General features: G+C 45.8%; 1 protein-coding gene across 2 annotated transcripts; it reads left to right on the forward strand.

Moving 5' to 3' along the window:
• On the forward strand, window positions 1-26,005 carry LOC137652065 (heme oxygenase 1-like). 2 transcript variants are annotated; one of them, XM_068385271.1, is made up of 5 exons: window positions 1-61; window positions 15,006-15,109; window positions 15,346-15,494; window positions 15,784-15,996; window positions 25,059-26,005. In XM_068385271.1, exons 2-5 carry the CDS (start codon window positions 15,007-15,009, stop codon window positions 25,341-25,343), a joined length of 750 nt encoding a protein of 249 aa, XP_068241372.1. In that variant the 5' UTR covers window positions 1-61; window position 15,006; the 3' UTR covers window positions 25,344-26,005. The 2 variants fall into 2 exon arrangements, with proteins under 2 accessions (XP_068241372.1, XP_068241373.1); XM_068385272.1 differs by having other exon boundaries at window positions 58-91.
• Window positions 26,006-27,335: the final 1,330 nt, after the last annotated feature.

Raw genomic sequence — 27,335 nt, forward strand, 5'->3', positions numbered from 1 at the left:
ATTTCATAACAAAGTCGAAGAGACTAAGACTCGAAGTAGAGTGGACAAAAATCTGAAGAAAGTAAGTGCTTTAACTTTTATCCTTTTCAAGGTACACGTAAATGATTTACAAGTTTCTCCTAGCACAATTAGGACTTATTTCGAAATTACTTAGGCTGAAATCAGAATCTACATCTATCCCTCCTAGAATAAGCTGAACTTGTACACAGCAGCAAAGGCACAGTTTGTTTTATTATGCAAGCAACCATTCTGGTAGGATAAGGTTTACACTTCACAATAACAACCATAATCTTAAAAGTATATTATACTCACGTTGAATAAAATCTTTCACCGGAAACACTTATTTTATTAAAGTATTCTGATCACTACTTATATTCTGTCATTTTGCATAGATTTTGTCCGTTTGATAAAACATTTTTTTTAACCCTTATGATTGAAGGTAATTGTGTTTTCTATGTATCTTGTGTCAAGGTGTGAACTATGCAGAAAACTATCTAAAGTCTTAGGGTGTTAGGCTAAATAACTTGCCATCACCTAATCCAGGCTAAACAACTTGCCATGACTCAACCTAACCAAGGCTAAACAACTTGCTCTTTCTTAACAAAATCTAATCTTAGGGAAATGTGATGGTTAATGTGGGGCAGTTTCTGCCTAGCACAAATTGGTTATTATGAATCCGTTGAAGGTTTGTTCATATGCTCTACATGTTACCTGTATTCCTGAACTTGGGTTAACCTATAGCCCATCTTTTTAACTATTGTAAGGAACTAGTAAACCCCAGCTGTGAACTGGGAATTACTAATTAGTTGGAAACGTATCCTTTTAAACTCCCCAGAGATGTCTCTTTTTAAAAGAAAATAAATTGTCACAAAAAGGGTAAATAGCATTTGAAAAGGGTACCGGTACTTACTAGCCTAACCTCGCTAAGGATGCATTGACCTGCTTGACTTGAGATAGTCCTAGCCTATAGAACAAGATAAAGGATTAATTGCAATTAAAAAAAAGGTACAGACAACCACAGTATATTACATAACTTATGATTCAATGTCTTACCATATTAGCACCTCGCCCTTATGTGCCACTAACCCTGAATTCAGGGATCTACCTACCCAGGACCTCAACTAATTAAGTGACCTAGTGTTCTGGTGTCACAGTTACTCGGGTCACTGATATTGAAGACCTCCTCTCAAATTAACTTAAACTTACTCTTTAGATTATATTTGGGAGGTCAGAACAATCTTGTTTGTCATGATGATAACTGTCATTCCATCAATTATTTGAGAAATTTTTTTCAGAAAACTTTCTTTAAATTGCATTTTTCAATATTAAACTTACCCGATAATCATGTAGCTGTCAACTCCGTTGCCCGACAGAATTCTATGGAGGGATACGCCAGCTATCACAATACTAGAAGGGGGTGTACTTACCAGCGCCACCTGTGGCCAGGTACTCAAGTACTTCTTGTTGACACCTCCTCAATTATTCCTCTGTCGTGCTTCCGGCAAGACGTTCTGGGATACGCTTATGTTCTTGGAGTATTTTCACGACTTTGGTGAAGTATTTCTCTTTGATTTCGGCTGTCGCTTTACTGGAAACTTCTATATTAGCTTAGTTAGCTTTTGGAATTAATTTGATTAATTATGGTGACGAAGAGAGTATGAACTCTCTTTCACCTTTAAATGGCCGACCCTTCCCTTAGACGGAAGTGTTGGTGTCTAAGAGAGTATAGACTCTTTTTCTTAATTTTGCTTAACAAAAGTTATAGATTTATTTTATATCTCTCCGCCTCTTATAGGCCTCTTCGATTAACTTCCTTTTATTATAAACTTATTAAAATTAATTTTTATATTTGTTTATATTCGACCTTCCTAATAGTAGGCGGTCTTTTCTTGGTACCGAAGTTAATTAACATTGAGCCCGTCATTTTGGTTTTACCTGTTAACATATTATGCTATTTTAATGTCTTTGAAAGAATTTCTTTGATAGTCTCGTACTGTTTTCAAAGTTGAACTAACGTTTTGTTTTGTCTCTGCAGTTGTTGACGTTCAGAACGTTCAACTTGCGCTCTATCGTTACGATAGAGAAAGAATTTTCACGGTTTCACGTTGCAGTAAGAGTAACCGTGTCTAGCGTTTTGTTCATTCTTTCTTAACTTAATGGTTTTAATCCTAATAAAGGAACTTTTCATTTTGGGAAATATTTCAGTTTTTTCCTTTAACAATAATATGTTTTAACGATATATATGATTGGGCTCTTCTCTCAGGTTCTAAGTCAAGAGAGAGAGAGAGAGAGAGAGAGATAGAGACGGAGGGAGAAAGAGGAGGATAAACGTTTCATTCAAGCGAGTAACGTTGTTATCGTTTTTGCTCTTCTCCCTAGTCTCTTTAGGGGAAGAAGGTAAACGTTTCTAGAGTGATCTAGTGTTTAGTCTCTTTCCAGCCACTGAATTATTTATCTTTCATTAGATTTTTCTGTTACATTGTAATTCTGTTTTCGCAATTACTAACTTTTGAGAAAGGATAGAATTGCGTGTTTCAGGTACAAACCACTTAAAGTTTCGAGTTCAGTGAAATAAGTGCAAACAGAAAATCAAAGTTATAAGTGATTAGCGCAAAGTGTGTCAGTGTTGTGCGTGAGGGTACTTCTGTGCGCGCCAGTCGTCCTCCCAGTCCGGGACCTCTTGCAAGCTCCCAAGCCCAGGGGAGAAGCAATGTCGAAGGGCAGAAGGGTTCAGCAGGCCTTGATCGGCGCACAGAAGTATCCTCGGTGGTTGTGGGCGTGTCTTACCGAGACCGTCACTCCCACCCGCAGACGATTGAGCCCTTATCTTGCTCGTCTGCAGAAGAAATTTAGGGGAGAAAACGCTGGTCTCAGGTCTCAAGACCTCTTAAACGTAAAGTCCAGACCTATGCCAGACGTACGAAGTTAGAGTTCAACAACCCGGATGCAGTCATTGGGTTAGCTCTGACTCTCCTCAGTCATCAGTTGAATGCACTCCATCTAAGAGGAGTAAGGTTCTGCCACAACAGAGCTCGACTGTTAAGGCTTTACCTCAGCCTACTGTAGTTTCTGCCGACCCCAAGTGGACTCTACTACAGTCCATGCAAGCACAGCTTTCGGACTTGATGCGTGAGTGTCGGGCTGAGAGTGTTGCGCCTCCGCCTCCGCCTACACTCCCTCCGCCTGCCCTCTCTCCGCCTGCGCTCGCTCCGCCTGATCGCAGTACCACCTGCCAGGCGTACGATGTTGAGCCACGTTCTGAGTTTGCTGTTCCCAGTGGTGTTCAGCCTCCGCCTTCCTTAAGGCAACCTTTACAATGGGATCAGGAGGATTATACCTCTCTTCCTCCGCCTCCACTTGCTGCTCCACCAGTGATGCAACACTCGGTTGAGGTACAACAACCTCTCCCGTCCATGAGTCAGTCTCCTCAGCTCTCGCTGCAGCGAGCTCAACCCTCCTCAAGGCAAGCACCTCAACACCTTAGCCTTGCGCCTCAGGAGCCTCAACTTGCGAGATTTTTACTGCGTTCTGCGCAGCCACTACCTTTTCGCTCTCAGCTCACACCGCAGGAACCTCAACTCGTTCCTCAGGAACTTGCTACTGCGCATCCGCCAACCACTCAGCAAGCGCAACCCTTGAGTTCAGCCACTCATGCCAGGAGTCAGCCTCCTCCACCCATGCGCCTACCTTCTGCTACTTCCTTTGATCAGCCTTTGCAGACTGAGCCTCAGGTGTTCCCTCAACAGAGTCTTGAAGAGGAAACCACAACTATTGTTGTTCCAGCTCGTTCTGACTCTGCTGTTCAGCATACCTTACCTCCATTTTCAAACCTTATGATAATGGAGGTTATTTGTATTACTTATAAAAATATATTTGTATTCCTGGCAATATATTTTTAACAATATCGCAAAATATGGCAAAAATATGAATCATGAGTTATGAATGTAAGGTATATATTATGTTGATATTAAAACCCCATGCAAGCATGCATAAAGCACTCTAGCACTGGTCATGGAATTTCTGAGAAATGTTAAACGCCATGCACACGCTCTGCTTACCTTACATGCTCTGCTTACAGCATGCTCTGCATACTACATGCTCTGCATACAGCATGCTCTGCATTCAGCATGCTCTGCATACAACATGCTCTACATACAGCATGCTCTGCATACAGCATGCTCTGCATACAACATGCTCTGCATACAGCATGCTCTGCATTCAGCATGCTCTGCATACAACATGCTCTGCATACAGCATGCTCTGCATTCAGCATGCTCTGCATACAACATGCTCTACATACAGCATGCTCTGCATACAGCATACTCTGCATACAACATGCTCTGCATACCTTACCGCATGCTTCTCAGTCACACATCTTTGGTTGTTGCCAACTCACTAGACTGTCAAGCAGTTTCATAACGTTGCCTTCTAGTCTGCTGCTTTTGCACCAGTGAACCCTCACTGAGAGAACTTAGCTTTTCTAGGATATGGTCCCTGTAGATGAGAAAGTTCTTTTCTCCCTCCTTCTGATATTCCCTTGAGGACTCTGTCATTTGGAGGGAGCCTTTAGCTGCATAGCCTCCTATGGACTTTTATTTAAGCATAACATGCTTCCAGGGAAGGTAATGGTTCCACTTCAGTCGCTAATCCCGTCTGTTACCACACCTGCTCCCATAGACCTTGAGCTGTGTTACAAGACATGCAGTCCAAGCTTAGTCCTTGTTAGAGGATTTTTTGTTTACGGAGTCAATGTGTCACGGGGAAGACGTTCAACAACCAACAGAAGTGACTTGTTGTGACGCAGTGCGGCAACCTCAGCAACCCGATAAGGAGTTTGTCTGTACGACCCAGACAGTCTAGACAGATTCGGGTTGTCACTGTACTTCCTCGCTTGCCCATGTTTGACAGTTCACAGACTGTGCAGCAGTACCATGATCTTGTGTCCGGCTCCGTCAGACGACTGGCTTTTAAGAGCTCCCACAAGTCGTCGCTGTCTGGAGATTTTCAAATGGACTATGGATCTGACCAAGGAACTGGGCCTCCTGGTCAATTTTGAGGAGTCTCAGCTCGTCCCATCCCAGACCATTGTCTCCTTGGGTATGGATCTTCAGAGTCGAGCTTTTCGGACTTTTCCGTCGGCCCCAAGGATCTTCCAAGCCCTAGAATGCATCCAGAGCATGCTGAGAAGGAACCGATGCTCAGTCAGGTAGTGGATGAGTCTAACAGGGACACTTTCATCGCTGGCCCTGTTCATCGTGTTAGGGAGACTCCACCTCCCCCCCCTTCAGTATCATCTAGCTGCTCACTGGATAAAGGACATGACGCTAGAGACGGTCTCAGTTCCTGTTTCCGAAGAGAGGAGGTCTTCTCTCGCGTGGTGTAAGAACAGCTTTCTTCTCAAGGAAGTCTACCTTTGGCTGTTCAGAAACACGACCGCCGTCTCCTCTCGGACGCATCAGACACGGGCTGGGGTGCGACTTTGGACGGACAAGAATGCTCGGGAACATGGAATCAGGAGCAAAGGACACTTCACATCAATTGCAAGGAGTTGTTGGCGGTTATTCTGGCCTTGATAAACTTCAAGTCCCTCCAGCTTAACAAAGTGGTGGAGGTGGACTCTGACAACACCACAGCCCTGGCTTACATCTTCAAGCAGGGAGGGACTCTTTCGTGGAAGTTGTTCTAGATCGCAAGGGACCTACTCATCTGGTCTAAAGATCGAAAGCTAACTGGTAACGAGGTTCATTCAGGGCGGTATGAATGTCATGGCAGATCACCTCAGACGGAAGGGTCAGGTCATCCCCACAGAGTGGACCCTTCTCAAGAATGTTTGCAGCAGACTTTGGGCCCTGTGGGGTCAGCCAACCATAGATCTGTTCACTACCTCGATAACCTAGAGACTCCTGTTGTATTGTTCTCCGATTCCAGACCCAGCAGCAGTTCACGTGGATGCTTTTCTGCTGGATTGGTTCCATCTCGACCTGTATGCATTCCCGCCGTTCAAGATTGTCAACAGGGTACTTCAGAAGTTCTCCTCTCACAAAGGGACACGGCTGATGTTGGTTGGCTCCGCTCTGGCCCGCGAGAGAATGGTTTTTAGAGGTACTGCAATGGCTGGTCGACATTCCCAGGACTCTTCCTCTAAGAGTGAACCTTCTAAGTCTACCTCACGTAAAGAAGGTACACCCAATCCTCCACGCTCTTCGTCTGACTGCCTTCAGACTTTCGAAAGACTCTCAAGAGCTAGGGGCTTTTCGAAGGAGGCAGCCAGAGCGATTGCCAAAGCAAGGAGAACATCCACTCTCAGAATCTATCAGTCTATAGGGGAAGTCTTCCGTAGCTGGTACAAGACCAATGCAGTTTCCTCAACCAGTACCACTGTAACCCAGATTGCTGACTTCCTGTTATATCTAAGGAAAGTAAGATCCCTTTCAGCTCCTACGATCAAGGGTTACAGAAGTATGTTGGCAGCGGTTTTCCGCCACAGAGGCTTGGATCTTTCCACCAACAAAGATCTACAGGACCTCCCTAGGTCTTTTGAGACCTCAAAGGAACGTCGGTTGTCCACTCCAGGCTGGAATCTAGACGTGGTCCTAAGGTTCCTTATGTCATCAAGATTTGAACCTCTCCAATCAGCCTCTTTTTAGGACCTCACATTAAAAACTCTTTTCCTCGTGTGCTTGACAACAGCTAAAAGAGTAAGTGAGATCCACGCCTTCAGCAGGATCATTGTTTTCACATCTGAAACGGCTACATGTTCCTTGCAGCTCGGTTTTTGCTAAACGAGCTTCCTTCACGTCCTTGGCCTAAGTCGTTCGAGATCCCAAGCCTGTCCAACTTGGTGGGGAATGATCTGAAGAGAGTACTCTGCCCAGTTAGAGCTCTTAGGTACTATCTAAAAAGGTCTTAACCTTTACAAGGACAATCAGAAGCCTTATAGTGTGCTATCAAGAAACCTTCTTTTCCAAGTTCTAAGAACTCAGTTTCTTACTATTCAGGCTTCTGATTAGAGAAACACATTTTCAATATTAAACTTACCCGATAATCATGTAGCTGTCAACTCCGTTGCCCGACAGAATTCTATGGAGGGATACGCCAGCTATCACAATACTAGAAGGGGGTGTATTTACCAGCGCCACCTGTGGCCAGGTACTCAAGTACTTCTTGTTGACACCTCCTCAATTATTCCTCTGTCGTGCTTCCGGCAAGACGTTCTGGGATACGCTTATGTTCTTGGAGTATTTTCACGACTTTGGTGAAGTATTTCTCTTTGATTTCGGCTGTCGCTTTACTGGAAACTTCTATATTAGCTTAGTTAGCTTTTGGAATTAATTTGATTAATTTTGGTGACGAGAGAGTATGAACTCTCGTTCACCTTTCAATGGCCGACCCTTCCCTTAGACGGAAGTGTTGGTGTCTAAGAGAGTATAGACTCTCTTTCTTAATTTTGCTTAACAAAAGTTATAGATTTATTTTATATCTCTCCGCCTCTTATAGGCCTCTTCGATTAACTTCCTTTTATTATAAACTCATTAAAATTAATTTTTATATTTGTTTATATTCGACCTTCCTAATAGTAGGCGGTCTTTTACCGAAGTTAATAAACTTTGAGCCCGTCATTTCGGTTTTACCTGTTAACATATTATGCTTTTTCCGCCACAGAGTTTGAAAGATTTTCTTTGACAGTCTCGTACTGTTTTCAAAGTTGAACTAACGTTTTGTTTTGTGTCTGCAGTTGTTGACGTTCAGAACGTTCAACTTGCACTCTATCGTTACGATAGAGAAAGAATGTTCACGGTTTCACGTTGCAGTAAGAGTAACCGTGTCTAGCGTTTTGTTCATTCTTTCTTAACTTAATGGTTTTGATCCTAATAAAGGAACTTTTCAGTTTTTTTCCTTTAACAATAATATGTTTTAACGATATATATGATTGGGCTCTTCTCTCAGGTTCTAAGTCAAGAGAGAGAGAGAGAGAGAGAGAGATAGAGACGGAGGGAGAAAGAGGATAAACGTTTCTTTCAAGCCTGCCAGGCGTACGAGTAACGTCGTTATCGTTTTTTGCTCTTCTCCCTAGTCTCTTTAGGGGAAGAAACTAAACGTTTCTAGAGTGATCTAGTGTTTAGTCTCTTTCCTACCACTGAATTATCTTTCATTAGATTTTTCTGTTACATTGTAATTCTGTTTTCGCAATTACTAACTTTGAGAAAGGATAGAATTGCGTATTTCAGGTACAAACCACTTAAAGTTTCGAGTTCAGTGAAATAAGTGCAAACAGAAATCAAAGTGATAAGTGATTAGTGCGTGAGGGTACTTTTGTGCGCGCCAGTCGTCCTCCCAGTCCGGGACCTCTTGCAAGCTCCCAAGCCCAGGGGAGAAGCAATGTCGAAGGGCATAAGGGTTCAGCAGGCCTTGATCGGCGCACAGAAGTATTCTCGGTGGTTGTGGGCGTGTCTTACCGAGACCGTCACTCCCACCCGCAGACGATTGAGCCCTTATTTTGCTCGTCTGCAGAAGAGATTAGGGGAGAAAATAAAGGCAGAGTAACGCTGGTCTCAGGTCTCAAGACTTCTTAAACGTTAAGTCCAGACCTATGCCAGACGTACGAAGTTAAAGTTCACAACCCGAATGCAGTCATTGGGTTAGCTCTGACTCTCCTCAGTCATCAGTTGATTACACTCCGCCTAAGAGGAGTAAGGTTCTGCCACAACAGATCTCTGCTGTTAAGGCTTTACCTCAGCAGAACTTAGTGTCTGCCGACCCCAAGTTAACTCTACTGCAGTCCATACAGTCACAACTTTCGGTCTTGATGCGTGAGTGTCGGGCTGAGAGTGTTGCGCCTCCGCCTCCGCCTACACTCCCCCCCGCCTATGATCGCTCCGCCTGATCACAGTACCTCCTGCCAGGCGTACGATGTTGTGAACTCTACTACAGTCCATGCAAGCACAGCTTTCGGACTTGATGAGTGAGTGTCGGGCTGAGAGTGTTGCTCCTCCGCCTCCGCCTACACTCCCTCCTCCTACACTCGCTCCGCCTGATCACAGTACCATCTGCCAGGCGTACGATGTTGTGGACTCTACTTCAGTCCATGCAAGCACAGCTTTCGGACTTGATGAGTGAGTGTCGGGCTGAGAGTGTTGCTCCTCCACCTCCGCCTACACTCCCTCCTCCTACACTCGCTCCGCCTGATCACAGTACCATCTGCCAGGCGTACGATGTTGTGGACTCTACTACAGTCCATGCAAGCACAGCTTTCGGACTTGATGCGTGAGTGTCGGGCTGAGAGTGTTGCTCCTCCGCCTCCGCCTACACTCCCTCCACCTACACTCGCTCCGCCTGATCGCAGTACCACCTGCCAGCAGTTCCACCTGCCAGGCGTACGATGTTGAGACACGTGCTGAGTTTGCTGTTCCCTGTGGTGTTCAGCCTCCGCCTTTCTTAAGGCAACCTTCTCTTTGGGATCAGGAGGATTATACCTCTCTTCCTCCGCCTCCACTTGCTGCTCCACCAGTGATGCACACTCGGTTGAGGTACAACAACCTCTCCCGTCCATGAGTCAGTCTCCTCAGCTCTTGCTGCAGCGAGCTCAACCCTCCATAAGGCAAGCACCACAACAACTTAGCCTTGCGCCTCAGGAGCCTCAGCTTGCGAGACATTTACCTTGTTCTGCGCAGCCTCTTCCTCATCGCGCTCCGCTCACACCACAGGAACTGGAACTTGCTACTCCGCTTCCGCCAACCGCTCAGCAAGCGCAACCCTTGGGTTCAACCACTCATGCTAGGAGTCAGCCTCCTCCACCCATGCGCCTTCCTTCTGCTTGTCTTTTATTCAGCCTTTGCAGACTGAGCCTCAGGTGTTCCCTCATCGGAGTCTTGAAGAGGAAACCACACTATTGTTGTTCCAGCTCGTTCTGACTCTGCTGTTCAGCATACCATGGTTTAAACCCCATGCAAGCATGCATAAAGCACTCTAGCACTGGTCATGGAATTTCTGAGAAATGTTAAACGCCATGCACACGCTCTGCTTTCCTTTCAGCAGGCTCTGCTTACAGCAGGCTCTGCTTACTACATGCTCAGCATTCAGCATGCTCTGCATTCAGCATGCTCTGCATACAACATGCTCTGCATACAGCATGCTCTGCATTCAGCATGCTCTGCATACAACATGCTCTACATACAGCATGCTCTGCATACAGCATACTCTGCATACATCATGCTCTGCATACCTTACCGCATGCTTCTCAACACATCTTGGGTTGTTGCCAACTCACTAGACTGTCAAGCAGTTTCATAACGTTGCCTTCTAGTCTGCTGCTTTGCACCAGTGAACCCTCACTCAGAGAACTTAGCTTTTCTAGGATAAGGTCCCTGTAGATGAGAAAGTTCTTTTCTCCCTCCTTCTGATATTCCCTTGAGGACTCTGTCATTTGGAGGGAGCCTTTAGCTGCATAACCTCTTATGGACTTTTATTTAAGCATAACATGCTTACAGGGAAGGTAATGGTTACACTTCAGCCGCTAATCCCGTCTGTTACCACACCTGCTCCCATAGACCTTGAGCTGTGTTGCATGACATGCAGTCCAAGCTTAGTCCTTGTTAGAGGATTTTTTGTTTACGGAGTCAATGTGTCACGGGGAAGACGTTCAACAACCAACAGAAGGGACTTGTTGTGACGCAGTGCGGCAACCTCAGCAACCCGTTAAGGAGTTGTCTGTACGACCCAGACAGTCTAGACAGATTCGGGTTGTCACTGTACTTCCTCGCTTGCCCATGATTGACAGTTTACAGACTGTGCAGCAGTATCATGATCTTGTGTCCGGCTCCGTCAGACGACTGGCTTTTAAGAGCTCCCTCAAGTCGTCGCTGTCTGGAGATTTTCAAATGGACTATGGATCTGACCAAGGAACTGGGCCTCCTGGTCAATTTTGAGGAGTCTCAGCTCGTTCCATCCCAGACCATTGTCTCCTTGGGTATGGATCTTCAGAGTCGAGCTTTTCGGACTTGTCCGTCGGCCCCAAGGATCTTCCAAGCCCTAGAATGCATCCAGAGCATGCTGAGAAGGAACCGATGCTTAGTCAGGCAGTGGATGAGTCTAACAGGGACACTTTCATCGCTGGCCCTGTTCATCGAGTTAGGGAGACTCCACCTCCGCCCCCTTCAGTATCATCTAGCTGCTCACTGGATAAAGGACATGACGCTAGAGACGGGCTCAGTTCCTGTTTCCGAAGAGATGAGGTCTACTCTAACGTGGTGGAAGAACAGCATTCTTCTCAAGGAAGGTCTACCATTGGCTGTTCAGACCTCCGACCACCGTCTCTTCTCGGACGCATCGGACACGGGCTGGGGTGCGACACTGGACGGACAGGAATGCTCGGGAACATGGAATCAGGAGCAAAGGACACTTCACATCTATTGCAAGGAGTTGTTGGCAGTTCATTTGGCCTTGATAAACTTCAAGTCCCTCCAGCTTAACAAGGTGGTGGAGGTGAACTCCGACTACACCACAGCCTTGGCTTACATCTCCAAGCAGGGAGGGACTCATTCGAGGAAGTTGTTCGAGATCGCAAGGGACCTCCTCATTTGGTCAAAAGATCGAAAGCTCACGCTGGTAACGAGGCTCATTCAGGGCGATATGAATGTCATGGCAGATCGCCTCAGCCGGAAGGGTCAGGTCTTCCCCACAGAGTGGACCCTTCACAAGAATGTTTGCAGCAGACTTTGGGCCCTGTGGGGTCAGCCAACCATAGATCTATTCGCTACCTCGATGACCAAGAGGCTCCTCTTGTATTGTTCTCCGATTCCAGACCCAGCAGCAGTTCGCGTGGATTCCTTTCTGCTGGATTGGTCCCATCTCAACCTGTATGCATTCCCGCCGTTCAAGATTGTCAACAGGGTACTTCAGAAGTTCGCCTCTCACAAAGGGACACGGCTGACGTTGGTTGCTCCCCTCTGGCCCGCGAGAGAATGGTTCACTGAGGTACTGCAATGGCTGGTCGACGTTCCCAGGACTCTTCCTCCTAGAGTGGACCTTCTGCGTCAACCTCACGTAAAGAAGGTACACCCAACCTCCACGCTCTTCGTCTGACTGCCTTCAGACTATCGAAAGACTCTCAAGAGCTAGAGGCTTTTCGAAGGAGGCAGCCAGAGCGATTGCCAGAGCAAGGACGACATCCACTCTCAGAGTCTATCAGTCTTAATGGGAAGTCTTCCGAAGCTGGTGCAAGGCCAATGCAGTTTTTCCTCAACCAGTACCAATGTAACCCAGATTGCTGACTTCCTGTTACATCTAAGGAACGTAAGATCCCTATCAGCTCCTACGATCAAGGGTTACAGAAGTTTGTTGGCAGCGGTTTTCCGCCACAGAGGCTTGGATCTTTCCTCCAACAAAGATCTACAGGACCTCCTTAGGTCTTTTGAGACCTCAAAGGAACGTCGGTTGTCCACTCCAGGCTGGAATCTAGACGTGGTCCTAAGGTTCCTAATGTCATCAGGATTTGAACCGCTCCAATCAGCCTCTTTTAAGGACCTCACATTAAAAACTCTTTTCCTCGTGTGCTTAGCAACAGGTAAAAGAGTAAGTGAGATCCACGCCTTCAGCAGGAACATAGGTTTCACATCTGAAACGGCTACATGTTCCTTGCAGCTCGGTTTTTTGGCTAAAAACGAGCTTCCTTCCTGTCCTTGGCCTAAGTCGTTCGAGATCCCAAGCCTGTCCAACATGGTGGGGAACGAACTGGAGAGAGTACTTTGCCCAGTTAGAGCTCTTAAGTACTATCTAAGAAGGTCAAAACCATTACGAGGACAATCAGAAGCCTTATGGTGTGCTATCAAGAAGCCTTCTCTACCAATGTCTAAGAACTCAGTTTCTTACTACATCAGGCTTCTGATTAGAGAAGCAAATTCTCATCTGAAGGAAGAAGACCTTGCTTTGCTGAAGGTAAGGACACATGAAGTGAGAGCTGTGGCTACTTCAGTGGCCTTCAAACAGAACCGTTCTCTGCAGAGTGTTATGGATGCAACCTATTGGAGAAACAAGTCAGTGTTCGCATCATTCTATCTCAAAGATGTCCAGTCTCTTTACGAGTACTGCTACACCCTGGGTCCATTCGTAGCAACGAATGCAGTAGTAGGCGAGGGCTCAGCCACTACATTCCCATAATCCCATAACTTTTTAACCTTTCTCTTGAATACTTTTTATGGGTTGTACGGTCGGCTAAGAAGCCTTCCACATCCTTGTTGATTTGGCGGGTGGTCAATTCTTTCTTGAGAAGCGCCAAGGTTAAAGGTTGTGATGAGGTCCTTTAGTATGGGTTGCAGCCCTGTATACTTTAGCACCTTTGAGTTGGTTCAGCCTCCCAAGAGGAACGCTGCGCTCAGTAAGGAAGACGATCTTATTAAAGGCAGAGTAACGGTTCAAGTCGACTTCCTTACCAGGTACTTATTATTTCATTGTTATTGTGGATAACTGATTATATGAAATATGGGATACTTAGCTATCCTTTAATCTTGTACACTGGTTTTCACCCACCCCCCTGGGTGTGAATCAGCTACATGATTATCGGGTAAGTTTAATATTGAAAAATGTTATTTTTATTAATAAAATAAATTTTTGAATATACTTACCCGATAATCATGATTTAATCGACCCTCCCTTCCTCCCCATAGAGAACCAGTGGACCGAGGAATAATTGAGGAGGTGTCAACAAGAAGTACTTGAGTACCTGGCCACAGGTGGCGCTGGTAAATACACCCCCTTCTAGTATTGTGATAGCTGGCGTATCCCTCCATAGAATTCTGTCGGGCAACGGAGTTGACAGCTACATGATTATCGGGTAAGTATATTCAAAAATTTATTTTATTAATAAAAATAACATTTCTCATCTGAAGGAAGAAGACCTTGCTTTGCTGAAGGTAAGGACACATGAAGTGGGAGCTGTGGCTACTTCAGTGGCCTTCAAACAGAGCCATTCTCTGCAGAGTGTTATGGATGCAACCTATTGGAGAAGCAAGTCAGTGTTCGCATCATTCTATCTCAAAGATGTCCAGTCTCTTTACGAGTACTGCTACACCCTGGGACCATTCGTAGCAACGAATGCAGTAGTAGGCGAGGGCTCAGCCACTACATTCCCATAATCCCATAACCTTTTAACCTTTCTCTTGAATACTTTTTATGGGTTGTACGGTCGGCTAAGAAGCCTTCCACATCCTTGTTGATTTGGCGGGTGGTCAATTCTTTCTTGAGAAGCGCCGAGGTTAAAGGTTGTGATGAGGTCCTTTAGTATGGGTTGCAGCCCTGTATACTTTAGCACCTTTGAGTTGATTCAGCCTCCCAAGAGGAACGCTGCGCTCAGTAAGGAAGACGATCTTATTAAAGGCAGAGTAACGGTTCAAGTCGACTTCCTTACCAGGTACTTATTATTTCATTGTTATTGTGGATAACTGATTATATGAAATACGGGATACTTAGCTATCCTTTAATCTTGTACACTGGTTTTCACCCACCCCCCTGGGTGTGAATCAGCTACATGATTATCGGGTAAGTTTAATATTGAAAAATGTTATTTTTATTAGTAAAATAAATTTTTGAATATACTTACCCGATAATCATGATTTAATCGACCCTCCCTTCCTCCCCATAGAGAACCAGTGGACCGAGGAATAATTGAGGAGGTGTCAACAAGAAGTACTTGAGTACCTGGCCACAGGTGGCGCTGGTAAGTACACCCCCTTCTAGTATTGTGATAGCTGGCGTATCCCTCCATAGAATTCTGTCGGGCAACGGAGTTGACAGCTACATGATTATCGGGTAAGTATATTCAAAAATTTATTTTACTAATAAAAATAACATTTTAAAAATAAAAGTATTTCCTCCTTATTGAAAACATATTCAAAATCTTACAATCCCAGAGGTTCACCTTAGGTTCATAGAAATAGCTTTCAGCAAGTTGGCCATTATATTTCCCAAGTATAATTTTGATAATTAATATATTTTTTGTTTTTCTTTTCCAGAATGAGTGATAATGCAGAAGTTCCGTTTACTAAGAAAATGCGAATTGTCACCAGGGAGATTCATAATGTTAGTGATGCCTTGATTAATGCTAAGCTTGGAATTGGTAAGTTTTCTCTGTACATAGTATAATATTATGGATACATACATAGGGCTTCATTACCATACTTTACTATTACTCTTTGCTTTAAAATTTATTCACCAGCTATTCTGCTCTGTATGGAAATATATTTATGTACTATTAATGAATGTTTGTGCTTTATTTCTCAGTGAAGGGAAATTATCTTTTTCTTTAGTGCAATGTACTGTACTTCATTTTAAATCTAGTCTGTACCCTTACAGCAATGTCAGAAAATAGAGTATGGGCAGAGGGATTGCTAGTGTTTTATGAGGTCTTCCGATACTTAGAAGGAGCGCTAGAACGATATTCTCATACATTGATTGGTGAACTAGATGTTCCCGGTATGCGACGCACGGAAGCATTTGAAAAGGTAAGGCTCTCCGTGAAGAGAAATCATACTTGATATGTGGCTTGACATTGATGTAGATTTAATTCTGGTCGTTGAGTTACAGTATGTGGTTTTACATACTAAATGCTTTTTTTTTATTTCACAGAATTTGTCTATGATAGGTATTCTGGATTTGGAAGAGCTTGATTTGTTTTCTAACTACTGTAATCTTCATTTCAAGGCTAGCTCAGATACTATCCATCAAAAGGAAGTTAGTCTCTTGCTTAAGAATCTAATTTATTGTTTTCATAAAAAGATTTGTCTCTCTTAGGACTTGGCTTACTACATGGGTAGTGACTGGAAGAAAAACTATACACCTAGAGAAAGTGTGTGTGAATACTTGCAACATTTGGAGGAGATTGAGAAGGAAAATCCTTACTATCTCACAGCTTACATATATCATTTGTACATGGGACTTCTCTCCGGAGGACAAATATTGCGTCGAAAGAAAACCTTGTTGGAAAAGCTGACTTTTTCTCGAAAGGTAAGTGGTGTATTATACATAGGTCAGCTACATTAAAATATGGCCTGCAATGCTCAATTCTGATGATGTCTTTTACGTGCAAGATTGTTAAAAAGTGATTGATCTGTGGCTGAACTTCACTGAGTAGCACTTTATTATTCTGCCGGCCACTGGTTTACTATCAGCAAAAATATTGGAAAAATAGCTTTTTATTTCTGTTCTTGACAATATTTTTCTATAATTGATACATAAAATACAATTAAGAAATTTTCAAAGACCAATACTCAATACAAATATTTCAAGTTATCCTTCTTGTAAATGTACAGTAGATATACTGAGAACTGCTGTGCTTTCATTTTGCAGTTGTATCAAAGAATATTAAAGTTAATGAGTTACTCAGATGGTATAGGAGTGATGCAGAAATTAAATAGAGAGATTCCTAAAAGCTTAAAAGTTATTGAAATCATAAATTATTTGTACGTTGGTTTGTTTATAGTAATAGAAGTAGGGTTCATTAACTGTAATTTAGTAAGAAAAGGAAATTCATTACAGGGAGTGAATTATAGTACAGTACCTGATTTTATATTTTTGTTTAATTTCTATGCATGAATATCTTAAACAATATTTACTAAGTAAATATAGTTTGTTCCGTAACCGAAATACAAACCACGTTATTTACAAAGGGGTTACCTTTTAGCGTAGCTGAAATGGCGAGCCATTAGAATTTAACGAGGGTGTATTACCCCCGCGCTAGTTAGCGGGGGGGTAGGGGAGTGGTAGCTAGCTACCCCTCCTCCCCCTCACACAGGTGAATACTCACTTTTCACTTTTGGCTCGGACTGTGACAGACGTCTCTGTCTTGGTCCTCTCTTGGCAGCCATTGTTTGTTTTGTCTTTACTTAATCGCTTACTTTTCATTTACTCAATATATATGTAAACATGTTTTCATGTTTGTATATATATTTGAGTATAGAAATAAGTAAGTTTCCTTTTCAGATTTGTGTGTGTAGTGTACGATATCTACGTGGAGGCCTCGGCAGTTAGGCCACCACGGCGTAATTTTATGGGTGGCGATCGATTTTTTCTTATGTCTTTCTCTCTCTCTCTCTTGAGGTCGTTCACCCTTTTACTACGTGTTACTACGCCCTTGTAGCTTCCTTTCCGTGTGGGGGGGTTGCTACGCCGTACGTTTGTCTCAATTAGTTATGAATCTAATTGTAGTTGTTTTTTTTTTTTTCAGCTTGTAGAACGATTCCTTTCGGGGTTTTCGTTCTTTCTTTAGTGTTCATTCATTTTTAAATTACATGATTACATAGTTACATAATTATAATTGTTATAATTCTGTTTTGGTTACAGCTCTCCTTCCGCGAGTGTAAGTGGTTGTGAGGGCACGTGCCTGTTGTGTAATTCTTGTTCCTTTCCCTCGGGATTCCTCTTCGGAGCCTTCCCGGGGGAATGAATGTGTACTAATATTATTTGTTTTATTTTTTTACAGTTACCGATCTAGTTCGTTTCTGTAATATGGCAACGGTGTGAGCTGTCTGGTTGAGTCCTGGGGATTCGGCTGTTGCTGCCTCCCCCCTTGTATTTTCGTCAGGGGCGTGTCTCCTTCTACTGGAAGTACTCCCGTGACGACGGACAGCTCTCCTGTTCATTTTAGAACTCTCAGGAGGCTTGCCTCCTTGGGCGGGTAACTTTCCTTCCGAGGGAAGTTTTTCCTGTCCAGGCTTGAGTTTTTCCCCTTTTGGGGGGTTCTTCTCTTGCCTTTTTTTCGTGCGACTATGCTCTTGGTGCTGAGCGGTCGGACCTGCAGTTTCGCTCAAGGGGCTGGGCAACTGCAGGAGCTCCTCTTCGGAGGATTGCTCCTTTTAGGTCACTGGCTGACCAGTCTCTTCCTCGAAGTGTTTCTCTTTCGTTCGCGAGAGAGTACACTCATAGAGACTCCTCTTTGGAGGTTTCTTCTGTTGCTGTTGGCCTCCCTCGCCGTAAGGCCCACCGTCGCCTCGTCGTAAGGGCCTCTCATCTCCCTATAAGGGTGCTTGAGGCGCCTTTTTGGATCTCCGTTTGCAGCCTTCAACTCCTTTTTCTCGATCTTCCGCCTTGGTGCAGATGGACAGCAGTCTGATCTCGTCTTCCGACGGGCAACGGTCTTCCCGACGGACAACGGTCTTCCCGACGGACAGCGGTCTTCTGACGGACATCAGTCTCCCGGCGGACAACGATCCCTTCGGGGCAAAGGGTTGCCCCCACGGGGGTTCTTCCCTTGCGTGTCAGGGTTTCCCTGCGCGCCCTTCTGCTGTGTTCTCTCCTGCTCCTGCTCAGTGTTAGCACACAGGCGCTCTTCTGCTCATCAGCGCTCTCCTGTTCGTCAGCGCTTTCAAGATGATCATCCCTGCGGTTCCTGTTGGTTCCTGTTACCCGCCCTGTGCGCCCACGTTCGCCCTTGCGATCTAGAACTTCGGTTCAGGTCGGGGTTAAGGACTCTTCTTCTTTGCGCAGTCTTCCACGCGTAGCCTTCTGCTCGTCAGCGATCATCAGCTCGCCAGCGATCATCAGCTCGTCAGCGATCATCAGCTCGCCAGCGATCATCAGCTCGCCAGCGATCATCAGCTCGCCAGCGATCACCTGTCTCTCGGCGATCTCCGGATCGCCCGCGTGTGTTACAGCCGGCACGCCAACGTTCTCCAACACTTCTGAAGGAACATGGTTCGCCAGCTACTAGCTCACCTGCGCATGCTGATCGCCATCGCGTGACCCTCAACTGCGGATGCTGATCGCCATCGCGCGACCCTCAACTGCGGATGCTGATCGCCATCGCGCGACCCTCAACTGCGGATGCTGCTCGCCATCGCGCGACCCTCAACTGCGGATGCTGCTCGCCATCGCGCGACCCTCAACTGCGGATGCTGCTCGCCATCGCGCGACCCTCAACTGCGGATGCTGCTCGCCATCGCGCGACCCTCAACTGCGGATGCTGCTCGCCATCGCGCGACCCTCAACTGCGGATGCTGCTCGCCATCGCGCGACCCTCAACTGCGGATGCTGCTCGCCATCGCGCGACCCTCAACTGCGGATGCTGCTCGCCATCGCGCGACCCTCAACTGCGGATGCTGCTCGCCATCGCGCGACCCTCAACTGCGGATGCTGCTCGCCATCGCGCGACCCTCAACTGCGGATGCTGATCGCCATCGCGCGACCGCACACCTGCGGATGCTGATCACCATCGCTCGACCCTGCGCATGCTGATCACCATCGCGCGACCCTCAACTGCGTATGCTGTTCGCCATCGCGCGATCGCCTACCTGCAGATGCTGCTCGCCATCGCCCACCTGCAGATGCTGCTCGCCATCGCGCGACCGCCGACCTACGCATGCTGATCGCCATCGCGCGACCCTGGCATGCTGATCACCATCGCGCGACCCTGCGCATACTGATCACCATCGCGCGACCCGGCGCATGCTGATCACCATCGCGCGATCGCCTTCCTGCACATGCTGCTCGCGATCGCTCACCTTCGCATACTGCTCGCCAGCGCACGATCGCTCACCTGCGCATGCTGCTCGATCATCGCGTCGGCATAACACAACACGCCATCGTCAACCTGCGCGTTAGCGCTCACCAGCTCACCACCGATCGCTTGTTGATCCATATCGCCAGCGGTCTTCCTCGCCCACGCGGCAGCGCGTTTCCTCGCCATCGCGCTAACGCTTGCGTTCGCCGCCTCGGACTCGCTCTCATCCACCTGCCTACCTCACGACCGCTTGCCCGCGCGACCACTCGCCCGCGCGACCGCTCGCCTGTGCGCCCGTGCGACCACTCGCCTGCGCGCCCACACGTCCACGTGCCTGCACGTCTACGCTCATGCGCGTCCGCGCCCATGCTCTCCAATGTTCGCCCACGCGCGAACCAACGGTTTTTCCATCGCGCGGACGGATGGTGTTCCGTCGCGCGAACCTACAGTGTTTCTTCGCACAAACGTCGGCTTATTTCTTGTAGTATCCAAAGCTCGTCTATGGGTTATCGCTCGCCGACCACCAGCTCTCGCCCTTCCTACCACGCTCGCCCTCCTTCTGCGCTCCTTCGCTCACCTTCGTTCGCGTTACCGGGCATGGGCGCTTCCACGTTCGCCCACGCGAAAATCTTTGAATTTCCGTCGCGCGAGCTCCAGGGCGATTGCGACCACGATTCCCAATGGGGTTTTCGCAGCCTGGCCAGCCTGGCGAGTTCTTCTGGAGCGTATTTCTAGAACACGGCCTCACCCCGTAAACGCAGAGCATGGCACTTGCAAGAATAGGAGAAACTTAAGGGAGATCTGAGCAACACTCCTCTTTCCTGAACCTGAGTTAGCCCTTCCCCGTCATTCCCTGGAAGGATTTTTGGCGGGGGGGCTTTCCGTTCGAGATTTCTCCATCGGACAAGGGGTGACTGCTTACCTCTTCCTCTGGGAGCTTACCAGGTTCTTTCCCTCCTCGGTTACGGCCCGAGGTTTGGTTCAAGGAAGATCAGGGGTACTTTCCTCCTCTCGAGCTCAGGCACCTTGGCCTTTCGTCGTTAAGTATCTAACTTGCGGACAAGCTCGATGTTGTACCATCTGGACGCGCTGACTGAGGGCTTCCTTCGGGTGTCTCATCTGTGGAGGTCGACGACCTCAGACACCCTTCCATCCTTGAGAAGAGTTTGTTTGTGCCCAAGGACAGAGACTTAGACAGCTGCTGTGCGGAGGAAATCGGCTTCCGGTTTCACTCCTCCAAGGCGCTTTCTTCCAGACTCTGCAGGGCTCCAGCGCACTTTTCTTTCAACCACGTCGGCCTAAGTTATCGGCTACGACAACTGGGACAAGGTGTCCAATTGCAGTTTCCTCCTGTCAGGAACAGATGGCACGGGAGACTCCCCCGGGGGGGGGCATAGTCCTAAAAGGAGTTCACGAACTCTAGGATTGCAGGTTTTTCTCTGGGAGGATGCTTAAGGTTACCCATCCGAATGACAGCTTCCCGATGCCCATTCCCGCACAATCTCTGTGATTAGCCAAGGATATCGCGCCTGCCGTCTCTGTCAGCGAATTCAGTGTCTCTGAACCTCTATGCCATAGCGTCAGCAGAGTTGCCCGGTTGGGCAGAATGATCCATACCTTAGGCGAAGGTCTTCCTTAGGATCATCGACGGCTTCACCCCCGGCCCCCTCAGTCGATCCTTTCTTGTAAGGAAGGATCTGAGAGGAGATGTCCGTAGTCGACCTCTCAGCCCTGATCAAGTTTGTCGAACAAACTTCGGCCAGCGTAGACCAGCAGAATCGATCAGACTGGTAACGAGGCGACAGGACTCCTTAAACCCTGGATCGGAAGGACGGGTACTTTCAGTTTCCATTCCATCCATCTTCCAGGGTGCTCGTCGAATTCAGCCTAGACTGCAAGTATTCCTGCTTATGATGCAGTGTGGCTATCCCGCCGTGGCATAGCAGGTTTGTTTCCCCAGAGAACTCTCTCTGCCTTCCTCTTGGCCGCTCAGGTGCAGGCTTCCGCCTCCTCTGCTGTTTGGAGGGCTGGTCAACTCCGGTAGGCTCGGGTTCGACCTTCTTCAGCGCCGGGACAAGCTTCCAGATGCTTACCATGAGTGTGGGCTCATGGTATTTTGCTTGGAGCTTTCTCTTCCTCTGCCTCAACATCTGGAGTATCTGGCCATGATATTGAGTCAACGGCCTTACCACGTTGGAAACCCCGCTTCTCGTCCGTCCAGCGAGGTTAAGCAACGTCGGTACTTGGATGGGTGACCACCTGGGGACGCCAGATTCTGTTACCACATCCTCCGAGCCTTCCTTTCGGTTGACTGTGGTAAGACTGAGGAGAGTCGCAGTACCTGTTCTCAGTCAAGCAGAGCTTTCAGCCCTACCTTGGAACGTTTACTAGTTCTCCTTTCCTCATTGACCCGTCTATAGTCCGAACGGTCGCCTCAGGATAAGTTCCATGTGGGGCGATTCAAGTTCCGGTGGCTTCAGGCAATGTTTAACCGGACTCCCTGGCCCTATGGGACCAGCGGAACTATTAGACCTGCAATGGGTGTTGACCTATGGAGCCTCTTGATGGTAGTGGATATTCTCGTCCTTTCCCCACATTCTTGATGCGGTTCTCGGACTCGTCAAAGGAAAGGGGGGGGGGGGCATGTTCCGGTCCAGGCCTATGGTCAAGACCTAAAGGATACCTCTCCATCATTCAGGCAGGCTTAGGGGCCTTAGTCTGGCCCCTCTACAGATCCTACAGCTCCTGCCGAGTCGCCCCGTTGCGCGTCGACTTCATGATTCTGGCGTATTCTAACCAGCAGGGGACGCATTTTCACACCTTCACATCTTGCAGTAGAGATACCGGGATGATTGAGATTCTCTCAATACCACCATCGGCTCTCTCATTCCAGGCAGGGGAATGTTTCTCTCAGACTATCCGAGCAGAGCCTCGTAGAGAGAGTGTACCTGGGGGTCTTTGACCTTGGGTAACCAGCAAATGCTGGTCTGGGGGACCTGATCGTGACAGCTTGGAACCTCAAGCTTCCGCTATTCTTCCCCCCAGTCTCAGACCCCGAGACTCTGGCAAGATGCATTCCGGTGATGGTGGGACAACTTCGACGCCTGCGTCTTCCCTCCTTTTTGTCTGTGGACAATGGGTCTCAACAAGACCAGGTTGTCTGTCAACCTTTCAATGGGAGAGCTCCACTGGGACTATGCGCAGAATGGTTTCTGGACCCTCTGCTTCCCCTGACGGAACTCCCGGGAGAGCTTCTCCCACGGCGCAGACTACTCAAGCAACCACACTGCGACATCTCTCCCGAACCGGGACGTCGCTTCGGCTTCATGCCTGGAGACACTACGCTTCCTCCTCAAGAAGAGACAACCCGCTACAGTCGCGGTACGGAGGTCGCGTCATCTGCGATAGTCATCCACAGGGGTCTCCCAGGCAAAGTGAAGAGTCTAAGGTGGTTGGTGCCGTGGGAGATATTCCTCTTCCCTTGAGGCCTCTTCTCCAGCAATAACGGTCTTATTGCCTTTCGGCGGGAGGAAACTCCTTTCCGCTCTCGGCAATGAAGCCTGTCGCTCAGCCTTTCTCTGACCTTCAGGCTTAAAGGAATAACTTTTTCCTGCCCGCTGGATCTATCCTCGCTCATGCGAAGCTACGATCGTCCCTGCCCTAGTCGGAGGAAGACCTCCAACTTGGAGCATGGCTCGGACTTTTAGTCCTTTAAGAGATCTTCTCAAGACCCTTTACGACAGGCCTCGGATTGTATTCCGCCTTGGGTCTTCTGCTCACTCTGGCCACGGCCAGTGTGTAAGCAATCTTCTTGGTCTCTTACTAATCCCCCCTTTCTAAGGAAGAGGGGAAGGCAACATTCAGGCTCGCTCCTGAGTTGTTGGCTAGACTCAGAATCTGGGGGTCCCGGCCCTTCGGTCCGATTCATTCGAGATTTTGAGTCTCCATTCTGTATCTGATGTCCCAAGACCTTCTCTTTCTTGCCAGTAAAGGAATCGAGAGGTTAGCGCTGGGAACAGCTGCAGTTTGTCCTCAGTTGCAGCCGATTTGGGAGCACAAGGAGGACATGGGGGGAGAGTCACCAGTATACCTCTTCAGCCCGGACTCAAGGACATTCATCTCGACCTGTCTCCAGACCCTCCCCCGTCACGTCGCCCTACAGCACGATGTTGGATACATCACAACGTCCCTCGCCTTCGAGTAATACTACTCTGTGACGCAGGTGCTACAAGCTGGAGTCTGGAAGCGTCTAATGACCTTCACAGCCCGCTTCCTGCAGGGCGTGACCCACAGGAGTCTCGATACATTTTCTATCGCTCTGTGGTGGCTACACAACAGCTGGTCTAACCTCAGGCTCCTTTTTGGACAGGTAGCAGAAGGTTGAGGGCATTGTTATCAGGTTTTAGTCTGCATGAATGAAAGAAGTATGTCTGGCCCTTACTTCTTTCTTCATCATCCCCTCTACGGGGAAGCAGCATCCTGGTCTCTGCATAGCTGACCTCGAACCTCTGCAGGTAAACCATGCTTCCTTGTGTTCCGAGTATTGAGTCAATACTGTCGCGTCCCCCATACCCTGACGAGGTGGTATTGGGAACGTCCTAACCCAGAGTTCCTTCTGGAACTCCATGTTAACTGCCTAGGACGGGTCACACTTCTTCCTTCACACACAAGCTTACGTAGGCCACATGGTTCCTTGCGGAGCAAGGAACTTGTGAGGTGCAGGGACTCCTTTTCTCGAGTGCGACTCACTCGGATTTTGAGTCCCCGGGTAAAGCCAAAGCCAGTATGGCTGGGGACTTTCCACCCTTCCTAAGGGGTAAGTCACCCTTTGTAAATAGCGTGGTTTGTATTTCGGTTACGGAACAAATGACAAATTCGAAGATAATTTGTATTTTTCCTAACCATACAAACCTTAGCTATTTACACATATTTGCCCGCCAGCCCTGTCCCCCAAGATAAGTCCTACCTCTAAGTGAAAGTGAGTATTCACCTGTGTGTGAGGGGGAGGAGGGGTAGCTAGCTACCACTCCCCTACCCCCCCGCTAACTAGCGCGGGGGTAATACACCCTTGTTAAATTCTAATGGCTCGCCATTTCAGCTACGCTAAAAGGTAACCCCTTTGTAAATAGCTAAGGTTTGTATGGTTAGGAAAAATACAAATTATCTTCGAATTTGTCATTTTTATAGGAAATATTTATTTTAATGTTGTTACTGTTCTTAAAATATTTAATTTTTTCCTTGTTTCTTCTCCTCACTGGGTTATTTTCCCTGTTGGAGCCCCTGGGCTTATAGCATCCTGCCTTTTCAACTAAGGTTGTAGCTTAGCAAGTAATAATAATAATAATAATAATAATAATAATTGCTATGAATATTTAGAGCTCTTTTAAGTGTAACTTGTATAATACTTTAAGCCAAGTTAACTCAGATTTTTAAAGCAAGATGAATTAAAAACGCACACTACTGTACCTCCATTTATTCTTGATTATGGAGTGAGTCATTAAAATTTATAAGAGGAGGTACTCTACTTTATAATGTATTCAAATCACTACACAGTACTATGCTTTCTTCAAAGGAACGCACTGAAGGCATGGCAGTCACTGAGGTAATGGAGGGAACTGTAGCATCCATGAAAAAGAAGATTGCTGAAGCCATGAATAAAATTGCCGAAGAAATGGATGAGGATTCTCGTCAGAGACTTCTGGAAGAGAGCAAAATGGTGTTTATCCTTAATAACAAGATTGTTCATTCAGTACAGGGTGCAGGGGCAGTCGTAGCAATTAAGATGCTTAAGCTGGGTGTTTGTGGAATATTTTTTGCTCTTTTGTATAAATATCTTAAGAAATTTACAGTAGGGTAAGGCAAATGGTACAGTTTAGTATAAAGAAAAGTTTTCCCGTCATATTTATTGTAAATAGTGAAATGTAAATATTTTTCTGGAACAAAAAAAGATTTGGTTTTAAAGATTGGGATAGTCTTTAATGTATACAGTACAGTATAGTACACTAATTGTCACAATGGAATGCTGTGATGTACATTTTACTTGATAGTATTTACCTTTCCAGTGAGATCTTTATCAATAGCTCATGTAAAGACCAGCGTGTGTTTAATAGCCCTTGGCTGGTAGTATGCTCAATGTTAACCCGTTTTGCTGGAAGTGTACTGTAATGATCTGTTTTACTTAGGTTGTTATTTGCAACACTTCTTATCTCATGATGTCTAGATCTTTATTCTGTGATGGATGTAGTTATAAGATTTAATTGAAATAATGACTGTTTTATGGAGCTTTTCCGTCTTAGATTCTTAAGAAACATTCTTTTAAACTTGATACATGTTATTGATTGAAATTATTACTGTTTTACGGAGCTTTGCCGTCTTAGATTCTTAAGAAACATTCTTTTAAACTTGATGCATGTTATTGATTGACATTTTTGAATTTTGTACTACTGTGCTATCTTTGATTAAGATTACAAATCGTTATTCTGAATACAGATAATTTGACTGCACTTGCAATGGTGTTTGACTTCTATATTTTTATTTCTGAATATATTAGAAAATTCAGTGGAGATCTTTATTTTCCCCTAAACCAATATGTTAATTCAGGTTTATTATCTATGGTACTTGTCTTACGACTATTCGAAGGTCCGTAGTCCGCTACTCAGTTGTACAATGTACAGTACTGTAGTTTATACTGTTTTGAAAGTAATAGAAACTTACATACGTTTTTTATCCATTAATTATATCCTAAGGTCAGAAGTCAGGAATATACTGTAGATTTAATTCTGTTGAATGCTTCCCAGAGTAAACAAAGAAGAAATTTTGCGTAAATGTTTATACAGTACACTTATTATGATTAGGAAAATTTTAGTTGAATATAAACCTTGAATACTTTTTTTTATTAAAAATTTGGTGTGTGGAAAATGCAGGATTTTGTAATCCAATATTTGATCTTTTCAAAAAGGTTAAACACTGCAAATGAGAGTTAGTTAAACTTTTTAGCCTTTGTCTTTTTTTCCTCTTATGTAAGTTACTAATTTTTTTTCTGTAAAATAAACAATTTACAAGAAAGTATTGTCTGAGTGAAAGTCAAATATTAGACCAGGCTCCATAAAGAAGCTGTGTCTATGTGAACATTTAATCATGCCAAAGAAGATTTTATTAGGTTGTCAAAATTCTTGACGCGTGTAAAGTAACTAGCTAATGTTAGAAAGATGAGGTGACTAAAAATGATGCAGGGTTGAGGGTTATGAACTGTATGTCTGAAGTTAATCCTATTAGACTAAAGACCTTTTAAACTTAAGAACTCACTCTTGGAAACGCCTTATTCCTACGTACCTGCATATCTAGTAGTGCGCCTACAATTACCATTGTAGATTGAGCGATGAGGAACATGGAACTAAGCACATAATCATAGGCACGAAAAGCTAAGGAAGAAGAGGAACAAATAGAATATGAAGAAATTTAAGACTAATTAAATTTATTTGTCAAACTTTGCCTCACTGATTGTATTAGAAGACTGTTAAACTTAAGCATCTATTGCTTTTTAGGCTGGTTTACATATCAAGGAAATTAGGGTTTATTCATTTCTCCTCTTTATTTCAGTTTTTTCAGTAAACATTCTTAAATATATTGATATCAAGAGATCACTGTGACTATCACAATTACAAACAGAAAGTTTATTTAATAATAGAAGGAGATTTCATGATAATAGAATTCTTTGAACTTTACACAAAATATTTGCCAGAATGCTCTATACCTACAGCTTGGATAAACTTTATCATTATAATATTTCACAACGGAGACAGAACACCTAGAAATTTACCCCCAATAAGTTTACTCTCAGTAATATATG

The sequence above is a fragment of the Palaemon carinicauda genome, chromosome 13 (assembly GCF_036898095.1).
Source record: "Palaemon carinicauda isolate YSFRI2023 chromosome 13, ASM3689809v2, whole genome shotgun sequence".
Lineage (NCBI taxonomy): Eukaryota > Metazoa > Arthropoda > Malacostraca > Decapoda > Palaemonidae > Palaemon > Palaemon carinicauda.